Below are 26,683 nucleotides of genomic sequence, written 5' to 3'. Positions count from 1 at the left end.
AGTCTCTGGGAACAGCGCCGATAATCTATCCTGAAACTGGGCGAGGTGTTGCTAGTAAACAAAGTGCACATAAAATATGGAGAGAAACGCGGTTTGATACACGCAAAAAAGTTGTCTACAAAAACAAGTAATGAACTTAACCATAGACAGTAGAACCTTCTAAAATCAATACAAACTGTTAAATGTTAATACGTGTACGAGAGACACTCAAAACACCTAAATCAAAACTAAAAGATCAATCGATGATTTTATTACAAGTGCAACATGCAAAGTTTAAAAGATAAACATTTGAACTTTTAAATTTTAAACTTTTATATTTTGGTTTATAATTACTGTACTAGAATTTTATCTTGATAGTCAATATGTATCAGTTTTTTATTTTCATCAATAAGCAATTTCATCTGACTATGCAATTAGGCTTAGTATTTATCCAACAAGTCATGGGTTTCTAAATTTTCTACCTTTGACGAGAATGTTTCTGAATGTGTCCAAGTGTTAGGTAGTTACTTTGGCACTCTCCATATCTAAATCACATGCAGTGTACAATGTATTTTGATCATTGTGGCGAACAAAACTGATGTTAAGTTTAACGCTAAAAGGGCTAGTTTGATCAAAATGGGTCATTTTTATTGGTATTTGGGGGGGGGGGGCTGGCAGTACTAGAATACAAGCTTCACAGACTTTCACAGAGGCACTGGGTTGTTTCTAGAAAAATTGCTATAACTTTAGAATATTAACAACCCTGTAAGATAAGACTGAGAGACATTGTGAGCTAATAGGACTGTGGTATTCACTGGGAAACGTTGGATAACAAATGTATTAAAGAATAAAGCAGCCAATCAACTTAAGTGGTCTCAACTCAATTCTTCCTTTTTTAGAACAAAACGTCAATAATTAAAGTAATTAACGAACTAATAACAGCTAAATGCAAACAAATAATACAAACATCAATTAAATATAACAAAAGTTATCATATTCTGTTTGAAGTTAAAGTTGAAATATTTTAGAATGGTTTGATCTGGAACAACTGCCTCTTTCTTGCTCAATTATGTACCTCCGGTTTTTCCCGACTGATAAGCAGATAAAACCTTAAGGTCCATTAATTCATTTATATCATAATAGAACAAATTGTTATGAAATATAATACAATAAATTTATTTAAGGAAACAGATAAATAAATACAAATTATGTAAACAGATGTTATAAGACATCAGAACCCATGTACGTTTAACAGATCAAACATAGCGGACATTAAAATTGCTTCTAGAGCGACTGCTACTACGATAAAATATACAGTATATAATGCAGGTAATAAAAGCTCTGGGGAAAGCATGTGAAGATATCAAAACACCAAAAACGATAGATTAAAGTAAGCATAGTGTCAATGTCAGTGTCAATACAGTTTGCGTACAACCTCCTTTCTGCTTGCTTGAAAAGCAATACGTTGTCGGTACAGCCCTCAATGTTATTTAGCACCAACGGGGTCAGAATAAGGAGACACACATCAAAAGTTTAAAGCAAGAAAATAACATTCATATCTTCATAATTGTTATGCCTCATAAAGCCACCAAATGTGAAAGAGGTAAACAGCATCCTTGGTCTAACTAGTTCGCGTATCAAATATGGCGTGCACTTGATCATGGATTCTAGTTTGTCACACATCTAATTTTTTCGCCGTAACTTCATCGTTGCTGCTTGCAGCACGCACCCTAAGTCACAGTTAATGCCTGTGTTGGCCACGCATTTCATTTTCTTTTGCATGTTAGGTATGTTACCAGTATTAGTGCAATCAAGATAATTTCCAGTTAGGTGAAAGTTAGTGCACCAACTAAACCACCAACCACCACCTGAAATAAATATATAGTGCTCCATCACAAATTACATAACAGATCATTATCTAGCTGTGTGACGTCTGAATACAATACATGTAGACTGATGATGTCAAGAGTAAGCAGAATATTGACAAATAATCTAATGGCGCATTTTTGACCGAGGAAAACAGTGGAGATATAATCAATCAGAGGGTCATGAATTCTGATGACAATCATGTTGCAACTTTGTTGATTCATCTCCCAGATGTGATGAAAATATCTGTATGTCAAAATGTAGGAAGAAGCGCACACAAATTGGGCATAATTAAAATTTTGATGATTTTTACTAATTATATACGCCCTTTAAGGTCATAAATCTCAATTACTGAATTTTCATTCTTATCTATTTTTGATAAGATAAGTATTGCCTACCGTGACGCTCAGCACACGTTTCATTAAGGTAACCACTGTATGCAGAAGTGTCGTCAGTAGTTCCAAAAGGACGTCCGCGGATTTCTAGCAGTCCAGTCGTGCTCGTTGTGTTGTAGGACTCGAGAGTAAGGGCGTCTACAGCATACTTCATTGCTTCGTTCTTAATTCTAAACACGTTCCATTTGACGTAGTAATAATTGTCGTTGCAGGACAACATATCAACCAGCATGGAGTAATCTCCTTGATTGGTTAACGCATGAAGGGCCTCGTTGCCCATCCAGAACTGTAAGCGGGGATCCCCAAAACCAATCTTATATTCATTCCAGCTTCTGTTAAAGTTCATTGTGTTGTCATATCTTCTCATCAAAACAAGCCATCCGTTGTCACAATAAACTTCTTTTGTTCCAAATCCCGCTATTTTGATAGGCAACATTCCTGTACCTTCTATAAAAATAAGTAGGAAAATTCATTGCTGTGGCCCATGTGCGTGTGTGTGTGTGTGTGTGTGTAAGTGTGTAGGCGGTCGAGCGCATTTCATTAGCGATTGTTTAAAAACTTTGTAGATGATGATGAACACGGTGTGCAACATTTAGAGGGGATAATTTGAAACGATTGGGGTAGATAAGTGTCATATTATACACAGAGTCTTCTCTGTCAAGAACCCCTATTAATTAAGTCATTTACCACAGTAAAATCAGTACTGTTGCGAGTTCTTTATTATGCAACACCATTCAATATTTCTTGCCAAAACAAAGCAACAGCCATTTCAACCCTGAAGATATGAATATGTTTGGATACAGACCAAGACAACAAAGTGACTGAATTTTGTTACATAGATACATACAAAAAATAAAATGCTACAAACTTACCTAGATCATTGCAATCCATTTCATCCTGAAATATGGTAAGAAGATTTCAAGAATGTAAAGAGGTGATACATATTCAATCAAAAAACAAACATTCAATTGCTTTTAGACTTCTGACTACCTTATCGATTTATGCTTTCTCTATATTGTTTTAAAATAATTCCTTATTTTGGGAAAGAATACACTCTACTTACCTTGGCGTCCTGATAATAGATCCCGCCATCATGACGTACTAGTATGTCACTGTTGAGAACTTTGCGGAAATTCAGTTCACAATTTTCTGTAAAAATAACAACAGTGAATTTTGACATATCTACAATGACATTAAATTGGAGCAATCGTGTCTAATTGGGAAAACCGTTACTATTTACCTTATTAAATTGGTAATGTTCATAAAATGCACGATTATCATACAACTTATCCTGGAAATATATTTATAAACTGTCTCCTTCAATAATCAATTTCCTTTGTTTCCTGTCACTGTAAGAACAATATTACTCGATTTTTACAAAACATCAGCATTAACACAATATTGTATATGACCCTTACCTATGTTCCTAGTTTTATAGTAGTTCCATGAACGGCATTCCTTTGTTTGAGAACATTGCAATGCACAGCTTATGGTGCTCTCGGCTGTCACCTTCTTCATTGTAGATGACGGTAAAATGGCGTCTTTGGTACCATCGAAACAGGCATATTTGACATTCTGTTGTGTTGTGAACAATTCAAGAAATGTAAATAAAAATATTTTAAAAAGCATCTTTTGCCCCAGGATGAAATCTACGCCACTGGATTGCTGTCGTGAAGATTTATAAAGATGCCAACCAACAACGATATCGAAGCTGTGCGTTTTGAAAACTTTCTCTATATAATCAATGCCCATTTCTTTTAAATGTAGTGTTATTGATCGCCTTGATGTAAATACATTAATATTGGATATGTGACAAATTTGAAGGCATAAACAATCATCTCAACATTATGAATATTTGACGATGCAGGTGCACTTAATGGCTTAGATTTTTGTATTAGGGTTTGGCTTTTTCACCCAAATCACGACATAACAGAACTCTCCAAAGTATATCTTTCCCTTCTTTTGAAGTGTACATAGTAGTTGGGGTCGTCAACACTTTGTGGGGATGGTGTAAACCAAGGAATGTAGGGTAAAAAGGCAGCAAAGGATCACGGTCAAAGTCGGTTTTATGAATCCAGATACCAAACGGGGTGTATTTTAAAATATGCAGAGAGATAATAGTATTCAGATGTGATCCCAAATGCATTTTAATACACATTTCATGATCACAACATATGACCCACCGTCCGGTGAAAAGGGAGCTCATCTAGCACATTGGCTGGTGAAGTGTGTAACAATGAAGCTCATGACACACATTGCTTAGTGGAAGTGAAGGACTCAGATTTTCACAGAACTATAAGATTCTCCTTCGAAAAAAATTTGCTGTATAACAGGAGTGTATCTATAACCCTGTAAGTACCAAGGGACCGTGCAACACTGTAAACCAATGGGACTGGAGAATTCATAAGGAATATTGGATAAAAATATATTAAAACATGATATAATCAATCATCTTAAATGGTCTCTGCCGAGTTGTCTTATTTTTCCAGAGGATCAAAACAAATGAAATTCATTTCAGTGCAAATAAGGATGCATACAAATTATCTAATTTCATTTAACTCTGTATTCCCCAAAAAATCAATCACAATATCCTTACTCTTCAGCTGGAATTAGCTGATTAACTTATGTCTCAACACTTAAGTTGCTTTGAGTCTATACTCTAATGACCTAACATAGAAAATGCAAGTAGACAAAATCTCTTAAAAAGCAAGTAAGTAGATTTATTTACTATAATGCCCGAAACGACCAACTGATATGGTGAAATAACCATGCCTTACAATCACATGCCTTACTTGTTGGCACTTTGACCTTTATAATTTATTATCCGAATTAGTAGAGCAGTCTCTGGGCAGAGTGCAGAAGATATTCTATCCTGAACGTGTAAGGCGTTGTTTAAGTTGTTAGTAAACAAAACTGAAATAAAATATTGAAGGAAACACGGTTTGATACACACAAGAATGTTGTCCACAAAAATAAGTAATGACCTTAAGCATAGAGTTGAACCTTCCTTAAAATCAATACAAACAGTCAAATATTAATAAGTGTGTCAGAGACATTCAAAACACCTAAATAAAAACTAAAACATGAATGGGTTAGTTTATTACTAGTGTAACATGGAAAGTTAACATATAAACGTTTAAATTTTAAACTTTAAAATTACTGTACTGAAATTTACATTGATTGTTGATATATATCGGTGCTTTTATTTTCTGACTCTGCCATTAGGTTTAGTATTTATTCGACTATTAATGGATTGCAAAACTACCTTACTTTGACGAGAATGTTTCTAAATGTGTCCATCGCATGTTGGATAGTTCGTTGGCACTTTCCATTTGTATGATATTACATGTAGTGTAAAATGCATAATGATCATTGTAGCGAACAAAACTGCTGTTAAGATTAACGCTAAAAGGGCTGGCTTGATAAAGACGGGTTATTTTTATTGATATTATACTTTTGGGGGGAGGGACTGGCAGTACTAGAGGACATACTTCACAGACATTCACAGAGGCACTGGTTTGTTTCTAGAAAAAAAATTGCTATAATTTAACTATAGTATAATAACAACCCTTTAAGATAAGACTGTGAGACATTGTAAGCCAATAGGACTGGGGCCATCATTCAATAATGTCGGGTAACAAATGTATTAAAACATGATGCAATCAATCACATAAAGCGGTCCTAGATAAGTTGTTCATTTTTACCACGGGATAACAATAAATAAGATAAATAAATTTAAATTAAATGAACAGACTTTATAAGCCAACATCCCATTTACGTTTAACAGATCAAACATAGCCGACGTTAATTGCTTAGAGCGACTGCAACTGCTGTAAAATAAACAGGATAAAATGCAGGTAATAAAAGCGCTGGGGAAAACAAAAGAACATAACAAAACATAAAAAAACGATAGATAAAAGTTTTCAGTGTCAGCAAAGTTTTTGTACATTCTCCTTGCTGCTGTTTGAATAGCAATTCGTTGTCGGTACAGCCCTCTGTTTTTCAGCACCAACGTGGTCAAAATAAAAAAACGCACTTTTAAAAATCCAAGCAAGTTCGTTACACTTATATCTTTATAATTGTTATGCCTCATAAAATCACCAAATGTGAACGGGAAAGGGGGTAAACAACATGTTCAACTAATATTCATGACAACAATCTACTGAACAATGTTCGTACAAGAACTATGCTGTGCAAAGTAATATTATACGATTTTGCTACATCCTGCGGTCTTAGGGTTTGCAAACACTGTCAACAGTAAAAGCATGACAAAAATGTAGAGGCTACTAGGCCGTTAATTTGTACAATTTCTCACAGCCGCCGCCTGCCTCAGCACGCTAAGGGATATATGCAGGCGTACCTACGGATTCCACATGATAATATGCTTGCTGCGCAGACTGGATAGTTTCGTTTGTACTCTCCATGTCTATGAAGTAAGCGTATAATATATTATGATAATTGTGGTGACCAAAAATGCTGTTAAGTTTAACACTGCACTCAGTCCACATGCTGAGTTATTCAATTAAATGTATCTTTGTGTCCCTAACTTACCGAGTATCAAACATGGCGCGCACTTGATCATGGATTCTAGTTAGTCACACATCTAATTATTTCGCCGTAACTTCATCGTAGCTGCTTGCAGCCCACACCCTAAGTCACAGTTAATACCTGTGATGGCCACGCATTTCATTTTCCCTGCCATATTAGATATGTCAACGGCATTTTTGCAATCAGGACAATATCCAGTTAGGTGAAATCTGGAGCACTTGCCAAACCACCAGCCACCTCCTGAAATAAATACGCACCCATCGCCCTGATATTATCCAAACATATTTCTCAAAATTTAAATATTATATATAGATCATTATCCTTAATTCTGTCTACCATTCTCTACCGCTCGCCACAGGGGTCATAGTGGTCCTCTGCTGTTTCCAGCATGGCAATGCTAGGTGTAGATGATGCACAAGGTGCGCATATAAAAAGGTCGTATGAAGCGTGCATTGCTTTCTGTCAAGCTAAAAAGGTGGCTGAAGCACAGAAATGCGTAAACTGTAGGCAAGAAACAGCTATTTGGACGGAGAATCAAGCAATAAAATATTTTCTTTCTCAGTTTAAATACGATGCGCTTTACAACTAGACTTCACCTAAGCGTCCGAGCCTTGGCTGTACTTTCAATAGTGATGACGAACTAAAGCTTCGGAGTTCTTTTAAATGCTTCCGATAATAAAGATATGCGAAAGAGACTCGTTATTTTTTTAATATATAAAATCAAAATAGCCAGTAGACTCGTACACAGCTTTCAAGAGTGTGGACAGGTGCGCAGGCCTACGTCTTCACAATTATGTACATGTATATATGCAAGCTGTGGCGATATCACCTCATGTACCGGCAGTGTCAATTCATTACGATTTTTATGTCTTGTTTGAAGGATATCTTAAGAGATTTTTAAAGTGATAAAATGAAAAGATTTCCTGCATTGTTTGACTCGTAGCTACTGTGTATACAGGTAAAACTGACACGCAGATCGTTCGTCGGTGAACTGATTAAATCGTTTGGTACCTGATAAGGCATCAGGTGTTACTTGTTCAATTGTTCGGTAAGGCGGGCGGCCACAACTACGACCTTTCCTCTGTAATTAAAACCTTTTAAGTGTTAAATAGGTGAGGCGACTCTTTCCCAGACGATAATTAAAGTTTACCGTGTCTTACTCTAGTATATGTACAAAATTTACGACAGGTAAAAAATGTCAGCCTTTCGGTCTGACAAGTATGAAAATTTTGTCAAACTGAAACAAAAACAAAATTATAGCAAGAGGCCAAATTATTTGATTTTTAAATGTTTTCAGGCGTATTTTCATCGTTTTCAATCACAGACAATTAAATCATTCAAAAAAGTGTTTCCCACACATTTCATACTTTTCAACTATCTAAGACAGTTAAATATACGTAGGCCTACTTTAATGCTTAGCATATTTGTATTATTTTACAAATACGTTGTTGGATTATGTTTATTATCCATTTTGTCTTTACCATACATGTATTATGTACGTGTAGCTTACAGAAAGGCTTTTCTGCATTTTTTGTATTTTCCAATTCTCTTGTCATTGAGTTCAGAAATAAATAACTTTTTATTTCGCCGATAACGCGTTCAACAAGAGCCGATGTACTTTCTTCTTCGTATGTCTCTGTTGATCTTGATAATATGAGCCCCGTTTGTACAAATCAGTAATACGTATACGGGACTGAATACATAATAATAAAAATTTTATTAACGTCTCACGTTAAAAAAAATAGAACCCACCCTGCTAAGGGTTATTAGAGACTAAAACCTGTGATGGGCCTACAACATTTAAAATGATCACTTATCAATAAAACACACACAAAAAGGATATTACATACAAAACTTTTCAAACCTTCTCTTTGTTGTTACACAAAAAGTCGTGAAAGTTCTTGAATTTTTTGTAAGTAGAATCCCCGTGTAGAACTTCACAGCTTTTACTTTCTTTTTCCATAATCTCATGCTTGAAGTCTTTTCTTTTAAGATTTTAAAATTTTTAGGCCCCGGCCTATTCTTCAATTTTTTCTTCAAATCTTTATAATGTTTTTTTCTTGCATTTTTTACCCCGAGTTCTATTTGCCGATAGTTCGTTATATCCGTTGTTTAACTAAGCATTTCTGTTTTTTATTAAAGCACCGTTGATCTCCTAATATTATAGTTTTTCTTCCCGCCTTCGAAATGTTCAGCGCAAACGCGGTGCCCTGCTTTTGATCCAAACCTGCTATATTTTCCTTTCTTTCTACCATATTTTTCATTCTAACGGGTTTGTTGGGAACTTATTAAACCTCATGTGTCGATCTCGCTTACTGTTATTGTAGTAGCGGGACTAAAAGCGCGTAAACCCAGATATGGTTTTAAGCACCGCTGTAAGTGTTTCGACGTAGCAGGGCTCCCCTACCCACAATGCAATTTCAATTTCCGGAAAAGATGAAAAAGGCTAATAGGGACTCACGCATGTGTGCACCTGGTGAGGAGGGAGACAATTCCCTCGGGGTGGTCCTACCTGAACAACGACAGCTCTAGGCTAAAATTGGTAAAGTTACCTGGTGTCCTATAGGTTGTCTCGCTGCTGTTATCTCGTGTATCTGCCGGCCTTTTGTTAAGCTGGAGGTGTAGTTTCTTATTGTCTCTTCCAGGTCTCTTATCTTTTTCTCGCTGGCAGCGTCATTAATATGGAGCTCCACTCTTTTTGCCAAGGCCTGCATGCTTTTGCTCATTATGAGGGTCGTTGCTTTGGTTGGCACTGTCACCTGTATTATTTTCCTTTGATTGAGTCTGAGATGGTTTAGCTAGCCTTCTCCATGTCTGTTATCCTCCCCTTGGATACAGTTTTGTTTGTACAGTACAAAGACCTGTATCTTTGTGGATTTGTCTTTAATTGAAGTTGAGAGACTAAAAAACTTTAGCGTTGCACGTCCACTGTATGCAATTTCCTTAATTATTCCATTTTCTCCGTAATTTCCGAGTAGAGCTAAATTTCTCCTTTCACCTCGAGAATAATTGACTTTGGGCTGTGTTTTCCGTGTCGTTTTCTTGAGAGTATCGAGTTGAGAGTGGTCCGTACACTTGTCGTTTCAGGCTGGAGTTTTCTTTACAATTCCGTTTACATTTACAGTACAAAATTCCACTGCAGATTCCACTGTGCATTTCTGAAAATTACTTTTACTACTAGTAGCTGACTGAGTGCAAGGGAGTGTTCCTTAGCCTAAATGCGACAAGTTTTTTGTGTACATTTCATGACCTTTGTGTTTCTGTAAAATGTCTATGAGATGTCTCCAAGTGTGCCATCTTCTTTTTATGATGGGTCTGCATACTTCATTTTAGCTTAGATTACATTCAGCCATCCACTTCTTTCCCGGCCTGTGGTTTCTTCCTGAAGTCGCATTTATTCTATACCTTTCCTGTAATTTAAGTTAATAACTGCACAACGAGGTACTTCCCGGTGCAAATACATGTAGCTACATGTAGTACATGTACGCAAATTTAAGTACAGACCTAAATAATGTGTTCACTTATTTTATTGTCCCGCTGGAAAGACGGTGCTTGATTCTTGGCAGTATCCGCTTCAGTCGTATTATTTTGACGTGTTTCACCGATCACTTCGTCTTGGTTCTCCAGCACGTTCTCCTGAATTTCTTATTTTTTTCTCTTCACCCATGTTTCTTCCTTTTACACCAGTTCAATTTGCTTCTGTACTCTCTCTTTGTGAATGCGTGACACAGCAAAATACATGTAGGTGGAAGTACAAGAGGCTTTCACCCCTCAGCGGTTACATGAATGTTTTAAAAACTACAACAAAAATATCAATAGTATATCTAATAATAATAATTATACAATATTCTTCCGATATATATGAAATTTCATATCAAATAGCAAATTAAGCTTGATCGTGTTAAAAGTCTGTTCCTTTTTGAACCCATCTTTGATGATCTTTATACTCTATAATGGTAAACTTAACTACTTTCTTTTCACGAAAATCAAAGGTGCGCATTCACTTTTAAGGCTCAATATCTCAAATAAGCCCTGCTTCAATATTTTTTTCATTTTCACTTGGCTAAGAGAGACTAGTGCCTTCTCTAACATAATGTGGTTAAGATTTTTCTTTGTCCTTCAGTTTTGTGTTAAAAACCAAAACAAAATATTTAAAAAAACGTTATCAAACGCATTTAACAATCAATATTTTTTTAAAAAATTAATAATATAACTTTCTGAATTCCATAAATGACAAATAAACAGCTCCATCCCCCCAAGAGTATGTGATTTAAGTGCACCTTTCCCTTCTAAAACGTACAAAGATATGAGGTTCTGATGAAATGCATTTTTCTAAGAAAAATAGACGATAGACGATCAAACGCTTTTGTACAATCAATAAAGCATAATAATCAATCAAACGCTTTTGTGAAATCCATAAAACAAACAAATCTTTCCTTTTCTAAAAGAAACTATTACTTAAATGTAGTTTTTCGGCCTTACAAGTGCTAATTTTGGGATTTTTGACACAACGCATTTTCTCAGTGGGAAAAAAATATGGAACGCTTCACGAATTTGCGTGTCATCCTTGCGCAGGGGCCATGCTAATCTTCTCTGTATCGTTCCAATTTTAGTATATGTCCCACCGAAGTGAGGACATTTAACTACCCTCCCCCTCACCTTTATATAGTATGCAAATTAACAAAGGCAATATAGGTGAGTAGTGTTCACAGACCCACGTTTTGATCAATTATTTCACCAATCCAGCTTAAATGCTGTACAACTTCACAAGCAGGTCTATTTCTTCAACATTATTTAATTTTTAAAATGAATTTGTTGAAATAAATGATTATTTTATTTTTTTATTTATTTAATTTCTATTTCTATTTCATATTTCCCATGGCCATTTTCTTGCTTAAGTCTAAAAATAGTACGGAGTATTGACCTTGCGCATGCGTGCTGCCACCTGGTGGGGGTCACGTGACAATAACAACCCTTAACCGACAACAAAGAACACCCTTAAAGACAACACAAACTCTTAATTCACGTACAAGATGCATTGCAGTAATAAGGCAAGTAAACTCAAACCATCTAAATATTGGAGATTTAGCTTGCTTATCATAAAACGTAATCCAAAGGCACAGAAAGAGAAGCAATAACCTTTAAAAAACCAGAGCAGATATGTAGGTCAGTCGGTTTTCCCATATTTTGCCATCCATACTACAAAGTGAAGGCCTCACAAGTCTCCCCAAAACTTTTTGGTTCTGCGTCTCCAAAAGGATCTCCCCAAAAGATGCTTTTCTCTTTAAAGAGTGGACCAGTGCAATACTTGGTCAAATTTGTACATTGTAGCTTACTTTAAAACAAAGGGATACAATGTTGCACTGACTAAATGCAGTGCCATTTAATCAGTTATAATGTATCTTATTTTGAAACAAAATGATACAATGTAATACTGGCTCAACGGTAAAGTTAACTCTGGGCCATATGAAACCATTTCGATGTCTATCCAAGTAAAAACAAAAACAATGAAAGAAAACTTCCCACAAAGACACACAAAGACGCTCACTGATACTCTAAAATGATCTTGATGAACTTGTCATGTGCTTTGTACAAAAATGTTGCAATACCTGTACAATATAATGTAGAGTTGCATTTTGCAACCGCATCGCATTTTGTAAAGAAAGGAAGATGTGAATGCACATTAACAAGTTTAATTTTCAGCCATAAGAAGTTTGATTTTCTGCTTTTTAGGTCACTGAAACGGGTTTGTAAAAGTGAAAAGTTCTATAGAGAAATAGAAGAGGGGTAGAGTGTTTATCAGTTACTGTTACAGGGGGAGATAGACGCCTTACGCCTAATCAAGTGAGGTTGAGTGAGGAACTTGAAATTTGGGGATTTACACGTACCTGTACTAGTATAAACCAATCATCAGGGAAGTACACTTAACAAGGGCCCTTCAAAACTTGAATGTCATTAGCTGCCCCCTGAGATTGGATGATATTCTATTTTTACTGTAATTTCCTTTAACTCTCCCCAAACCATTATGATAAGTAAATTTTAAATGTAGAAAGATATAAGGGGAATTACACGTGAAAAAATAGATCATCTACTGCAGTACTGAAGAGACAACCTCACCCTCCAACTTCATTAGCATTATAATTCAAGAGGGCCCATGCTCCTTCCTGACAAAAAGTTATTTTATTTTACTTTTTCCACACCAGCATTCATAATAAGGTGTCAAGGTAACCCCACCCCATTTCTCATGCATCACTATATAGTACCAGTGCTTGAAAAGAAAAGAAGACTGGTCAAAAATGCGTCGCGGTTTCAAAATGCGTATCCAAGTTTTTCTTTGGTTGGGTTGTCAAAATGCGCCTATACCAGTATTGCCACGCTATGCAACCAGTTGCAAAATGCGTTTGATTGGAAAATGCGACCTTACCTACAGCTTTCCTCTTAATAAACTTCCTAAGGTTCAAAGACTTGCAAAAGGATACGCGTGTTACGGCTCCACGATGACCCTCAGATCTAATTCGCTCCCTTGGCTCTTATTCGTTTCCTAGGAGCTCTGTTCTGGTATTTTATATGTGGAAGTTCAACATCTTTATCCGTGCTTCCCATCATGTATTACCCTGTGATCCCTTAAATCTACAAGTAGAAGTTAATACTGGTGAAATTATGACAGTATACGAACTATGCAGATCTATACTAAAACAAACCCAAGAATAAAAACGATGCTATGTGCTAATAAAGTTAACTTCTACATGTAACAACATAGTAAAACCCTTGCACTCTCTATAAAATATTTGCAAGAGTACAAATTGTTTTGTTTTTTTTTAATCCACGATTTACTTCCTCCCCCCCCCCCCCCCCCCCCCCTCAGTCCCGACAGTCGGAAACAATTATTAGAAAAGTACAAAATCACCTAAACAATTTACACCAAATAACAATCTTGACTATAAAAATATAACACTACAAATTCTTTCTGTGTGTGTGTGTGTGTGTGTGTGTGTGTGTGTGTGAAAAAAATGACTCATGCATATTACAGTATAATACTACCCGACCTCACCGCTAAATTCTTGCACAGTTTAACATGGATCTATCCTTCTCACCAAGGCGCCAGAGTGATATTAATAGTAAGTAATTAAGCAATAGACGGCTCACTATATCTTCTCTTAATCCAATGCAAAAACTGCTTTTTTAGGTCTGCTGTGCATGCATCTCCACTCAGCTGTCGTCTGAAAACTTCAGTGTCGAATTAATGTTTTACTGAAATCAGATTAATGGGCAGGATAAATTTAAAAAACCAACCCCTGCTTTAGACAGATGATTTTTGTAACTTTCATCACCAACCCTCCGGTTTTCCTTGGAAACATGATAGTCCGGATAGTTTTTACGGTCCAACACAACTAGTGCCCCATGCCATTTGGTAATATAAACAAATGCGGTACTTATCTTGACTATGACTGATGCAATGACAACTGAAAAGCTCAAAGTCAAGTGCATGTATCAAAGAAGGTTATCTTTTAGCAAAAGCTGAAAATATTATTCAGATCGTTAGCTTGCGGTCCGGCCGGACGAAGGCCTTAATCAGACTGACGTGAGTTGTCAACGTCTATGAACCAACTAGAAAGCTAATGAACCCTTTTGCTCATAACGGAATAGAAATTTGAATATATTAATAACTTAAGACAGTGAGAAAAATATCTCAAAGATTACTGAACTTACGGCTGGATTATACACGTGTTTTAGGGTGTTTACGCTAAGAAAAAAGTAAGAAACGGTATTCATAAAGGGGTAAATAGTCACGCAAACCAATAACAGAAGAATATAAACTGAATGAAAATTATGCAATATGAGAATAGTAATTATAACTTGCAGCATTTTTTCATTCTTGATTTGTTGGACCTTATAGCTGACAAAGCATTTGTTTAAGTTAAAGTAAATTACAGATAATGGAAGCCAAGAAATTAAGTATGGGTCTACAAAGAGGGGGTATGCGAAGGGGTCCCTTAAAGGCGATATCTACCATAGAAACACAGACCCGCAGTTCCCTATATTGTATCTGCTACAAGTATAGAGAACAAAAAGAAGGGAGAAGAAAAATCAATAAATTGATAAAACTCGGTGTTCAAGGTAATTTACTTCGAATTATTAGAAATCGGTACCGCAGTGTTAAATCTTGTATTAATATATATTGTTTCAGTTATATACTACTTTACATTTTGTATGTAAATGATGTCGAAACTTTTCGTTTATCGGAAAATTGTGATAGTGTAGAAACACGGAACATAAATCTTTTCTTACTTATGTATGCTATGAAACTCCTCAAGGATTACACAAACTATAAGTTACCCTGCAAAAAATACTCACAAAAGTGAAAGTCAACAGTAAATACAGTTAAAACAATGGTGTTTTGAAGAGGGGTGATGAAACATGGAAATATAACGGCGTTGAGCTAGAAAGAACGAATCAGTTCAGTTATTTTGGTTTACTTTTTAATTTTAATGGTAAATTTTGTCAAAATAAAAAAAGTAGAATAAGGTAAATAAGCATTGTTTGCTTTTAGTGGCATGTTCAAAATTCTGAACTATAATGTGTCCACCGCATGTGCAATATTTGATACGTACGCGAGATTTTTTTAAATATTATGCATCAGAAATATGGGGATTTAAAATGGTAAGGGTTGTAAAAAAAGCTACATCCGAATTTTTTTTAAAAAATGCTGGTTGTCAAAAGAAGCACTAGTAAAAGCTTAGTGGATTATGAAACTTGGAGATTCCCACTTCTTCTAAGTAGAAAGCTTAGAATCTTTAAATATTGGTTGAAAATCCGCTGCTCGAAAAACTGTATTACATAAGCGTGCTGTAAAGATCTGCTTAACAGAAATATAGATAGGATAAGGTGTGTACGGAAGGAACTGATACATTTATTATTTACGAATATGTCAGATAATTCTATACTGTCCTTGATAGAACAAAGATTGAAAGATAATTTAAGACAAACATTAACTGGGCAAATATCCACAGGGAGTAAGGGGCTGTTGTACTGGAGCTAAGATTAGCTTCATTCTGATGTAGTAGTAGTAGTAGTAGTAGTATTGTTGTTGTTGTTATGAATATTTTTACTGCATATTTTTTACTTTTTACTGCAAGAGAGCTGTATATCAACACGTCTCTTTTTTAAACTTTATAGAAGCAAAGGTTCTGTTCGTTAAAAGGGAGGCTTTTAAAGAAATAGACGACTTTACATGTAGAATAGCTAGGACAGGATGTGCCCATAGTAGACTATGTATTAGAAGCACAGGATATGTTTATGGATATGCAAGTATCACCATGTAGTAAGTTAGTACGCGCGCACCATTGGCAGCCACTGATATAAAAATAAAGCAGATAGATAAACATTTTATGAAAAGTTGGGTATCCAAACAAATGATATAAAATATTTAATGGAAAAAATTGAGGCAATTAGCAAAATTTTTTGTAAGGATTTTTGATTTAAGACAAAAAATAATATGAAACAGGTGTCTTGTAAGCCCGAAGAGCTGGGTGCACTGGGTACATGATGATGATGATGATGATAAATAGCAGATGAAGGGTGTCCGCTAACGCATTTTGCACTAGGTTTCCATGTTCAGAGTACATGAAACTAAATAATAGATATAAAACCGCTAGTGTTCCTAGTGAAGGTAGAAGGTATAAGTTATAACCTCAGTAAGATGAACGAAGGTTTTATGACATCTAACGCAATTTGAAGTCACCGAAAAGGTAGATTAACCGGGAATAGAAATAGTGCAATGACTGTATTATACACATTATATAAAGACTTTACAGGTGTTGCAGTAGAAGAGATGAATAAAGGCAAATTAAAAATATGAGGACCCAGAAAACTTTTCAAATTTTTTGGAATGAGAAGTTGCAAAGTTTATGGTTTAAAATGTACAGACGTTGAAAAACCTTCCCGATGTATCATCAATAAAAAAGAGAGGTGTTTTAAAACCGTTTCCTAAAACACAGCAAGCGTTTGACAAAAAATTAAGATTTGTTGAAAGAAAACATAGACTAGAGACGAGTGGTAACTCAAGTAGTATACACAGTCTAACACATCCAATGCAGATGAATTATATAACGATGGAGTGTGTAATAAATCAAGCTGTTAGGAGACTCATAGGGCAACAACAATGCCAAAGTTATAAATAAGAATATTACTAATACAAGAGAAGCCTGATACAAATAGTTACAGGGGCGGATGAAGGATTATTTTAAGGGGAGATCCGCAGATGCAGTGCCGACGCCCCCCCCCCCCCCCCCCCCCACACACACACACACACACACACACACACACACACTTTGGCGTGGATTTCGCTTAAGGGCCCCGAAAAAATTGGTATTTTAGAGGGCGAACGGTGCCATTTGGTACGATTTAGAACTATGATTCAGCTAGTCAAAATTATAATTTCAAGAGGGGACCAATGGTGTGATTTTTTTTTTCAGAAATCGAAGCGGGAGGGAGGGGGGCAGTACGTCAGTACGCGTCCTGACCCCCCACCCCCTCTAAATCCGCCACTGGTGTCAGATGGCTCAAAACGACGAGGCAAATGACGAATAGATCTACGCTTACCTTTTCGGGCGAGTCACTTCGCACTTCGTCCTCAGAGAAGAGGCGTAATTCTGGTGATAACTGTCCTAGTAATGTTATTTATACACTCTTATTTTCGCATGCAATCAAATATACGAAAAGTAAATGTTCAATGTCTATGAAATCCTTCACAAACGGATATAAAAAAATACCCTCAGGCAACGTACATGTACACGTGTTTCAGGTCTACCACGAATGGCTGGTCTCCGCGGCGATTGTATTTAGGCGTTGCCGGAGAGATCGACAAATCATTCAGTTTAGAATAACTAGAGTACTGCTCACACATTTGGGTGGGTGGGTAGGGTAGTACCTAAGGTTCGTTGCCAGCTCGCTATTTAGAATCACAGGGGCGTGGATAGCGTGCTTCCTCTGAAATGTCATCGTCAGGGTGTCAGCGCAAAATCACAGAGGTGTTGTCGGCACGTGCCCTTGGCATCGAGAGGGCGTTGTTGGCGTACGCGTGTAGTGGAATGTTGGGGGCGTCGCTTGGACTATCTCTGAAAAGGGTGCAACGCCGTCTTCACTGGGAGGACCCCTTGGAATGTGCACCGATTTACAAAGAAAGTGTGCTTGCATACGGATATGTATAACTCGTGAAGACTTGTGAAATACTGGCCAGCAATACCACTGTACACTGTACTCCAAGTGTAGACTTCTTCAACATTGATCAAACTGTTTTCTCCACTCTGTCACAATAGGCCTACCTCGAAAATCTGCGAGGGCGCACGAGAAAAAATTTTGTTGGATTTATAAACAATTGCATCGAAAATGTCAATTAAAAACCCATTCCTCTCTCTCTCTCTCCCTCTCTCCATTGACGGTTTTGACTATAAACCTCGATTTTAGTCGTGTAGGCCTTCAGAACTGAATCTGTCGGCTATCTACTTACGTCAGGCTGTTACGTGAGTAGGCCCTACTTCCCTTTGATGCGAAGTGAACCCGAGTGGCTAAAGTTACTTATCCTTGTGGTAGCTACAGTCTAAGTGGCAGTGACACTTAAAGGCGTTCGTTACACCCTGATCAGGAGTGTAGACACAGACGCGTAGCCAGGGGGTTCGGGGGGTTCGAAAGAACCGCTCCTTTTGCTGGGAAAAGGTCCACTCTTGGTAAAATTTGATCTAGGTACATATGGAAAAGGGTCCACTTTTTCAGAAAAAGAACCCCCCTTTTGAAATTGCTCACTACGGGCCTGAGACAACTCGTCCACTTGTAGGGTCCATGTATCTGTCCACTCAATCGCTTCCTTGCTCCAATAACTACTCTAGCACTGGTACTGAATATCAGCTACGAAGTGTTTTAATCAAGTAGATATCTTGAATGACCAGGGAATAATCGCACATTGAGGACTTTAACACACAGACATGTCCTGCCAGGGATCTCGTCGTGGAGAGCTTCTATTCGCATCACGCGCGCTTACCCAGACACCTGGATGGCGCTTCTCCAAAACAGCCCACAACCACAACAGATGGATGAAAATATGATAACATAACATAAGAATAGAAAGTTGGAGCGCATTAACTTGTTTATTTATACCGTATGCCAATATTATCAACCCAATCTCTGGAGTTACAAGAGAGGAGAGAGAAAAAACTTCACATTAGGGGCAGGAAGAGGGTGTGGGGGGGGGGGGGGGGGGGAGGGGGGAAGGGTATTGTGGAAGTTGTTACAGATATCACCGCACCATGCACTGATTAAGTCAGAAGACGGAATATAGGCCGGTAAAGTATCAGTTTATTTTAAGTTATTTCTCAAGTTATTGACAGGAGAACTTTTATGGTTCTATAAATACTGCTTGGACAATTACAGTACTGAATATATTGAATCTTAAATAATTTAAGTATCTGTACATCGCTGTACATGTGATAAGATGAGAAAAAGTTGATGCGGTTGACCTGCACGTCTTAACTGATGGGCAGCTGAGTGACTTCTGAGCATTGTAACTAAAAAAATGGCGGTCAGGAAAGTTTTGACCAACGAGTGCTGCGTGCGTATCAATAATAAGAGTGATGTAAAACAAGGAATGAACACATGGAATTACTGAGTTATTATTGTTAGTGAAAAAAACTAACATAAATAATATGTTAATGTAATCAAAATTTATTTTAACAGTCTTCCAAATGAAAGTGAGATTAAACTTCAACAAAAGAAGCGTAAAATAAGAAACATTGTAAGTCTAAACAATTATAAAACAAAGAAAAACATCAAACTAAAAGGGTTAAACTACTAAAGAATATAAAATAAATCTACTAAATTTTAGTACTAAGTAAAACCATAACTTTCAAGCTTTTGGAAAGTTTCACAAAGGTATCAACACTGAGCAACGCACTACACGACAGAACGTCCTACACTACGAAAGGAGTTTAAGAAAATAACGCAAAGCAAACATGCACTAAGCAACACAACAAGCTGTTATAAGTCACGTGAGTGAACGTAGGAAAAAAAATGACCCTGAAAACAAGCCATAATATGATATAAATTCAAATAAGCGTAATAAGTACACCCTTGATAATGGTTACATTATCTCGATTTTCCTCAAAAATCTTATCCCCGTGCTACCCTCTACCAGGGCCGCAGTTATTATTGTGGACATTTTGGCTGAAGCGACCGAAATGACTGTCTATTTATCTAGAGACATATCTGTGAATATCTGTGGAAAATCAATCTGTCGCCCTGGTAGAGGATATCCCCCTGCAGAGAGCGTGTAGAAGCGTACCTACCCGTGCAGAAGCATACCTACCCACTCAACATACAACCCCAGCAAATATAACGTGAAAAGTCCTGTAGATAGGCTACAGCACGATCTGCGGCATTAATATCAGGGGTAATACAGCTTCTCCTCTATCTTGTCTTGCAAAGCCTGCTGACTGTCGAACTGGCCGCAGAGTTCAAAGGGCGTCGTCTAAAAGCAATTGGCTTAATTAGGAACACGTTTCCATTCTGCAGCAACAAACCGCGACGTGTAACAGCTATCCGCAACAAACAATAAAGTTTGCATCACACAACTATGGGCGTATATCTGGCGGAGCCGGCAGACAATACCGGTCGGGACTAAAACTATATGTACCTGGTGGTTCAAAATTCCGATTTTCTTAATTTCCGATAGGAGCCTTCATGATTACCAAAGACAATCAGTAAAATTGAAATAAAAATAAGTGCGTTGAACGGACAAGGCAATAACGGGGACACGCAGATTCAGTGACCTAGTCAGTAACACAGAGTCACAGATTTCTTTCACTAGATATTCACAAATATGTCTCTGGCTTATTTTTGACACAATTGTCTACTGTGACCCTGTTGTCAAATCTCAAGGATAATTTAAGGGACCATTCCCAGACCCTATCGTACTAACTGTGGATCGATCTATCTCCAAGGGGTTTCTCGCTAAATTGCAATCAACTTAAGCGGCTTAGATGTCTGTCACGCATACTGAGGTTGTTAGGGGGTAATTAACTATCGTTTAACAGCTTTAGTAGGCATGCAAGACATCTAAGACGCTTAAGCTGAAAGCAATTTAGCGAGAAACTCCTTTGAAATGGATCGATCCTGTTAGATCGATCTAGGTGTGGAAACCCAAAGTTATTCAGTCTCACACAGTGTCTGTATATGGAAGCGAGCAATATCGACCTACGGTGTTTGAGGGTTCAGTCTACCACAGCAGTTTAAAATATTCATTCAACCACAGCAGCTGTGTGAATTTCGAGTCTTTCTTCTGGGTACAATTATGTGTCAATGGTACTCGGATAAAAAAACCCGCTCGTTTCAAAGCTGTTTCAACTTTTTTCATCATTCAACTTGGCACCAAATACAGCTGTAAACGACAAGCAACTTGTCCGTTATCTGGAATCGCGTGAGTTTATTAATCACTGCCCACAATAAAGAATGGGATTGGTCTGTGAAATCCCACGTCCTGACTGGAAGATACTCTATGAGGACAGGGGGACGATAGCTGCCACTTACAAAATTATTGTTTCCGATATGGCCTCTAGAAAGTTTACAAAATTGAAGAGGAGGCCCCTGTGGGATCTCATCCAATCAAGCGACATGTCTACTCTCAAGCTACTACCCCGCCCCTACCCGCCTCTTTTCAATTCTGTATATTACTATAGAGGCCCGTGTGATATCAAACGGTAAATGGAAACTTTTGAATTGAACAGAAAAAAATATACGAGCGTAACTCTGCAATGTTGGCATAATGATGATGAGAAATCAGAGCAAGGTTTCAGTAAAATGAACAAAATTAACTAAAGTGATCCCCCACATATAAAATTCCCCTCCATGTGATATCCCAATAAATTCGAATACTAATGCCATACCCACTAAGACAAATCCACGTAGGTTAAAGGGAATTTCAACGTGGGATTTTAATTTTCACTTTTCTTTTTGCACCTATTGTCTGATTATTTTTACCATCTTTGAAGTAAATGTCAAGCTTTATTTTAGGTCCTTTCCTCGACTTTTCTTCCGAAGAAGACCATTCACCCTGATGCTGGAATAAAGACTGCTTGTGGTAGATATGTTCCTTCTGAGTCATTGACATTAGGAAATGGAGAATAAGCCAATCACAAGGTTGCTCGTCGTAAAATAAAATCAAGTACCTTGCAAGTTTCTCCAAGTCTTTGGACTTGAACAATTTCCCTATGAATCCAAGAACTGAAAACTCTAAGCATATCCATGGAGTCTTGTCATTTGCTAAAATAAAGGCACGTATGTCTTCGAAGAATCCAAGAGCGGGAATCACATCGTCTTCAATCTGAATATAGTATTCTGAAATATTTCTTCCGTACAGAAACATAAAAGCATAATCAACATTCTGTTTCGATCGCCATTTTACTTTCTCCGGAGAATTATTATAATTCCTTTTCAAATTTTCTAATGGGGGGTAGTTGCTTTCTGGAACTTGCATCACTAGAATAAATCCACTTTTGATGTAGTCATCAAATTTGGCGCTTATATTTTTCAAGACATTTTCATTATATTTTGTATCAAAATTTGCTAGGAATACCAGTAATACAATGTTCTCTTTCTCACTGGGAGACGTCCTGTTTATTATGTAGGCAATCGTCAGCAACAAATACACAGTTCCCTTTGGTCGTTTGACAGACGGGATGCCAATGGTAAGGAAACCTAAAAGTTAATTAATATTATATGCTTTACAATCTAATGGAGACAAAGGCATTTGAAAGCAATTATCCAATTTGACTGGACTGTCATAGTAAAGAGGTCACGTAATCGATCAGTTTTCCTTTTAAAGAATATAGCGTTTTTCCTTTGAAGTATTTGATTTAAACTTTAAAACTCAGCATTGACTCCAATTGTAAAAGTTAGTGCAAAGGTTTGAAACATTACGAACAAACAGAAAAGGGGTTGTATCTGTTTTACTTAAAATGTTTGGCATTCATATTATACATTTTTCTTTCAAAAGGTGTTGATTCGAAAATAGATCTGATGCAAGGTGATGAGAAAGAGAGAGAGAGAAAGAGTGCAGGCCGAATGAAGGAAGAAGTAAAGTAGGAAAAGAGATACAGCTTAGCATTTTGTACCTTTCTTCTGTCGGTGGTTCCCAAAAACAGACACATCCCTGAGTTCCACATTATCCAATCGAGAACGCGTAGATGGACTTTGACTCATACTTGTCTAAAAAGGAATCGTTTTATTTCTGAAAACTTTTGCAACAGTCGCACCAATAACAATACTTAAAGCAAATGGTTTTTATTTCATGGTCAGCCATATCTGACCCTCGGACAAGTTATTCCCCTATTTTGAATGGGGCCTGAGATAACCCAAAGGGCCCGCTCTGACCACTCGGGATACAGGGGATACAGTAGTAATATATACAAGTACTGCTCAAAAATGTTAGGGTTATGCCCGGGTAAAAATTGAGGTTCTAGTGAAAAGATAACATGCTTGCAATTATGGCGGTACGTCTTTGAGTAGTCATCGTGTGAGTTACCCTGCAAAATCCTCGACTGACACATTCTCTAGTCATTGTTCCAACGCTGTGGTTTGTCACTTGAGGGAAAAAGGAGGGACATAAACTTATTGAATGCTGACTTTGGTATACAAGATGCTGTTTGAAGACAAAAAGTAAGTCGTTCAGTTATTTATTTGTAGGCCGAGTCAGCGGGTAACGGAGACAACGGAGTTAGTCAACAGACATACTGGTAGGTAAGTGCGACCTTGTGTCACAACCCCAGTTCAGGAGCAGTATATAGCGGTCATTAAATACATCGTGTGAGGACCAAGGTTTTACAGCAGAAAAATGTAATGACTGGAGTTCTTCTTTAAAAGAAAAAAAAAAACAGGAATAATTTTCCGAGATTTAAGTCACAGAGATACCCTTCATGCCAGTGTAACCCCATCACCCCGAGGGAGAGAGGAATTTTTTTTTGCTTGGCAACTTTTATGTAAGAAGTGTGGAAAAATTAGACTATTGATTCAAGAAAGAAAAATGTGATAAATTATATCGTGATTTAATGTAATTTTTAATTTAAAAAAAAAATCATAGTCCTTTCAAGTTAAAAAACATTGGCTTAACCCGATTTAAAGTTTGTTCTCATACATCATACAGTATAATGACTTGAAGGATAATGTTTTACATATGTATATTTTAAAGATTTCAACATCCATTATATCATATCACTAGCAGTAAACGGCTTGTTTTTTAAAACCTGCTCAATCCTGCAAATATTTCACATCCTAGAATTGCTTGACATATAAGTGCGCCTAAAGCTACTCAGTCGATTTATAATATGCTGCTAATTCCACGAACGCGTATAAATTTTTTTCAGGGTTAAATCTTCAAGGAATTGACAAAATTCATAAAAATGTTACCTGATTCTTTTCAATCGGTAAATATCCATTCAGATCTGAGGAGTAGGCTGAAATACGCAAAGTGAATGTTACATTAGATTTACATTGGTCCTTGAGAAACCATTGCAATACATGTATATTATCTTTTATGGAAGCTATTACTTGATTCAAAATATGTTGCATATTGATGTGCCTCTAGTTTCAATATTAACAGAATTATAGATTCATGAATTAGTACTTTTGAGCTAATTACATACATACACAGAGGCGGATCCAGGATTATTTGAAGGGGGTCCGGAACGACAGGCCTCGGATGCGAGGCCGACCAGCGCCCCCTTGATGTGGGTTTTGGGGCCTGCTCAAGGGCCCCGGAAATTTTTTGGTAATTTGGAGAACTAACAGTGCCCTTTGGAACGGTTAAGAAATAGCAGTCAAAATTCTAATTTCAAGAGGGGAATATCGGTGTGATGTATTATTCAGAAACCGAAGGGGCGGGGGGGGGGGGGGGGGGTCAGGACCCCCGTGACCCCCCTTTTCTAAATCCGCCAGTGCATAAGAACATATATGCTGTATCAGGGATGGAAACGGTACCAATAACAAGAAACCAAGAAGAGAAAGTGGAAGTAGGGGGATGAAGATGCTACACTTTTCTTTACGTATGGCACTTAAGGATTACATGCAAAAACAGAGTGAGAAATCAGGTGAGGGAGATTCTAGGGATGACAAAACTTGGTGACAAAGCAAGGGGGTGGATACTTCACTGCTGTGGGCATTTTAGACGGCGGAAAGAAAAATATGTGGGACAAAAAAATGCTGGGAATGAAACCACCAGGAGAGAGGAAACAAAGGAGGCCAGTGGAAAGATTTATGGATGCGATCAAAGGGGATATGCAAGAGACGGGAGTGGAAGATGACCATGCGCAGAACCGGTGTGGGTGGAGACAGATAATCCGCTGTGGTGACCCCTGAAAAGGGACAGTCCCGAAAGATACAGAAGGAGAAGAAGATCAAGACATTCTGCAGCCAAAGTAAAGCAAAGTTCGTCATAAACTCACCCTTCTGCGCCCCTTTACTCAGAACCTCCCTGTGAAATTTTTTGACTGTTACAAGATATAAACAGACTGCAAATAAAAATCCAACAGCAATTAAACGCTGTAATAGTATAAACCTTGCCATAGTTCCACCACTTTCCTTGCCAAAGACACACCTGGTACGCTATTATATATATAAATTATATATTTATATATTAAGTACGTGGATGATCGTGGTTTGTATAATTAACAAGGACTAATACGCCTACGTGCTACTCATTTATTAATACATTGTGCATATAAATGTTTTATTATGCTCACAACGTAATAAAAAAATGTACTATAATAATGTAAAATAATATAAGCCTTATATGATATTGTATTATCTCTAGGTTGAATTTTGCATCTTTGTATAACCGGCACCGAAGTCAATACTGTTAAAATGTTGGAAAGTTGACAAAAATACTCATTTTGCTGTGTTCACACCGGGTTGTAAGACATACCAGAGAAGTAGACTACTTCTATGGACATACTATATTTGCTGCGAATATGAATCAGGGGTAACTTAAATGCACACTAATGAGATATTCCATTCGAGTAAGATAGCATGATAATTTTTGTCCGAAATCCCATCATAGTTTTTTCAACGTACGCCAATTTTTGTACGTTTTTATTTTTAAGCATATTAATGCCTATTTTCACCAAACTGACAAATAATTTGGAAAATATACGGAGCGAAATATGATACAAGAAGTCTGGTGTCAAGATTATATTGTAGTTGCCGTAGGCCTGGCCCTGCCATTCACTGCCACTGTTACAGTTTCCAGCGTTGTACAAAGAGTACCACTAACAGAGTATTCGCTGACGCTTGGTCCCACACTGTAACGCGAAGGTCATGAACGCTTATACGGGTCTGGGGCGCTTATTAAAATGACGGCTTGTACGTGTATCATAGAAAGTTCTTTTTTTAGTTTTACCTTTTCCCATGCAGTTAATTTCAAGTTTTGAACTGATTGCTGTTTCGCGCTTCGCGTACTTGTTAGGGCTTTAGGCCTACATCGTATTTCAGTATTTTTTCTTCACCATATTTGACATTTTTGTTTCATTATTTCAGTGACTAAAATTGTCGGTTTAAGCTCTTGGGGTCAGAAAGTTTTTGACGAAAAAGCATATCAAAATTATGAAAAAACAATAGATCTAATGCTGCTGACGCTCCTGTTACACAGAGCTTGCGACCGCCTGGAAAACAAATTTTCGCCCATTCTCACAAATGTGAAACAAAAGAAAAGGCTCCAACATTTAACTTAGCTCATTAACACTGGTGTATGAATTTGATGTTAACTATCAAATATTGTCAAAGTCCAACGTTAGCAAAAATTCGTATCCAAGAGATCAAAGAAGTGATGATTTTATGATGTAGGAGGGTATGGTCAC

The 26,683-nt window shown here is 37.2% G+C and overlaps 2 protein-coding genes and 1 non-coding gene across 4 annotated transcripts; all 3 read right to left on the bottom strand.

Annotated features, from left to right (window-relative positions):
• Positions 1-635: 635 nt before the first annotated feature.
• On the bottom strand, positions 636-18,394 carry LOC106160648 (fibrinogen-like protein A). 2 transcript variants are annotated; one of them, XM_087009006.1, is made up of 8 exons: positions 17,391-18,394; positions 13,840-14,532; positions 13,268-13,418; positions 3,659-3,815; positions 3,304-3,389; positions 3,113-3,137; positions 2,244-2,687; positions 636-1,847 (listed from the first exon to the last, which is right to left on the bottom strand). In XM_087009006.1, the coding sequence occupies exons 4-8, from the start codon at positions 3,756-3,758 to the stop codon at positions 1,663-1,665; spliced, it is 840 nt and encodes a 279-aa protein (XP_086865132.1). In that variant the 5' UTR covers positions 3,759-3,815; positions 13,268-13,418; positions 13,840-14,532; positions 17,391-18,394; the 3' UTR covers positions 636-1,662. The 2 variants fall into 2 exon arrangements, with proteins under 2 accessions (XP_086865132.1, XP_086865131.1); XM_087009005.1 differs by lacking the exon at positions 13,840-14,532 and having other exon boundaries at positions 3,659-7,028; positions 13,213-13,418.
• LOC112042228 (U6 spliceosomal RNA) lies at positions 11,319-11,425 on the bottom strand. Its single transcript, XR_002886451.1, has one exon. It is a non-coding gene; the product is annotated as a U6 spliceosomal RNA (small nuclear RNA).
• A 3,134-nt stretch (positions 18,395-21,528) lies between the features above and the next one.
• LOC147763249 (alpha-1,6-mannosyl-glycoprotein 4-beta-N-acetylglucosaminyltransferase-like) lies at positions 21,529-24,355 on the bottom strand. The gene is made up of 3 exons (XM_087009007.1): positions 24,240-24,355; positions 22,949-23,042; positions 21,529-22,532 (listed from the first exon to the last, which is right to left on the bottom strand). The coding sequence occupies exons 2-3, from the start codon at positions 23,034-23,036 to the stop codon at positions 21,757-21,759; spliced, it is 864 nt and encodes a 287-aa protein (XP_086865133.1). The 5' UTR covers positions 23,037-23,042; positions 24,240-24,355; the 3' UTR covers positions 21,529-21,756.
• Positions 24,356-26,683: the final 2,328 nt, after the last annotated feature.

The sequence above is a fragment of the Lingula anatina genome, chromosome 3, assembly GCF_051362555.1.
Source record: "Lingula anatina isolate TDL-2025a chromosome 3, LinAna3.0, whole genome shotgun sequence".
In the NCBI taxonomy this organism is placed as follows: Eukaryota; Metazoa; Brachiopoda; class Lingulata; order Lingulida; family Lingulidae; genus Lingula; species Lingula anatina.
Note: the sequence above shows the minus strand (reverse complement) of the source record. Positions and strands in the feature narration are given on the sequence as shown.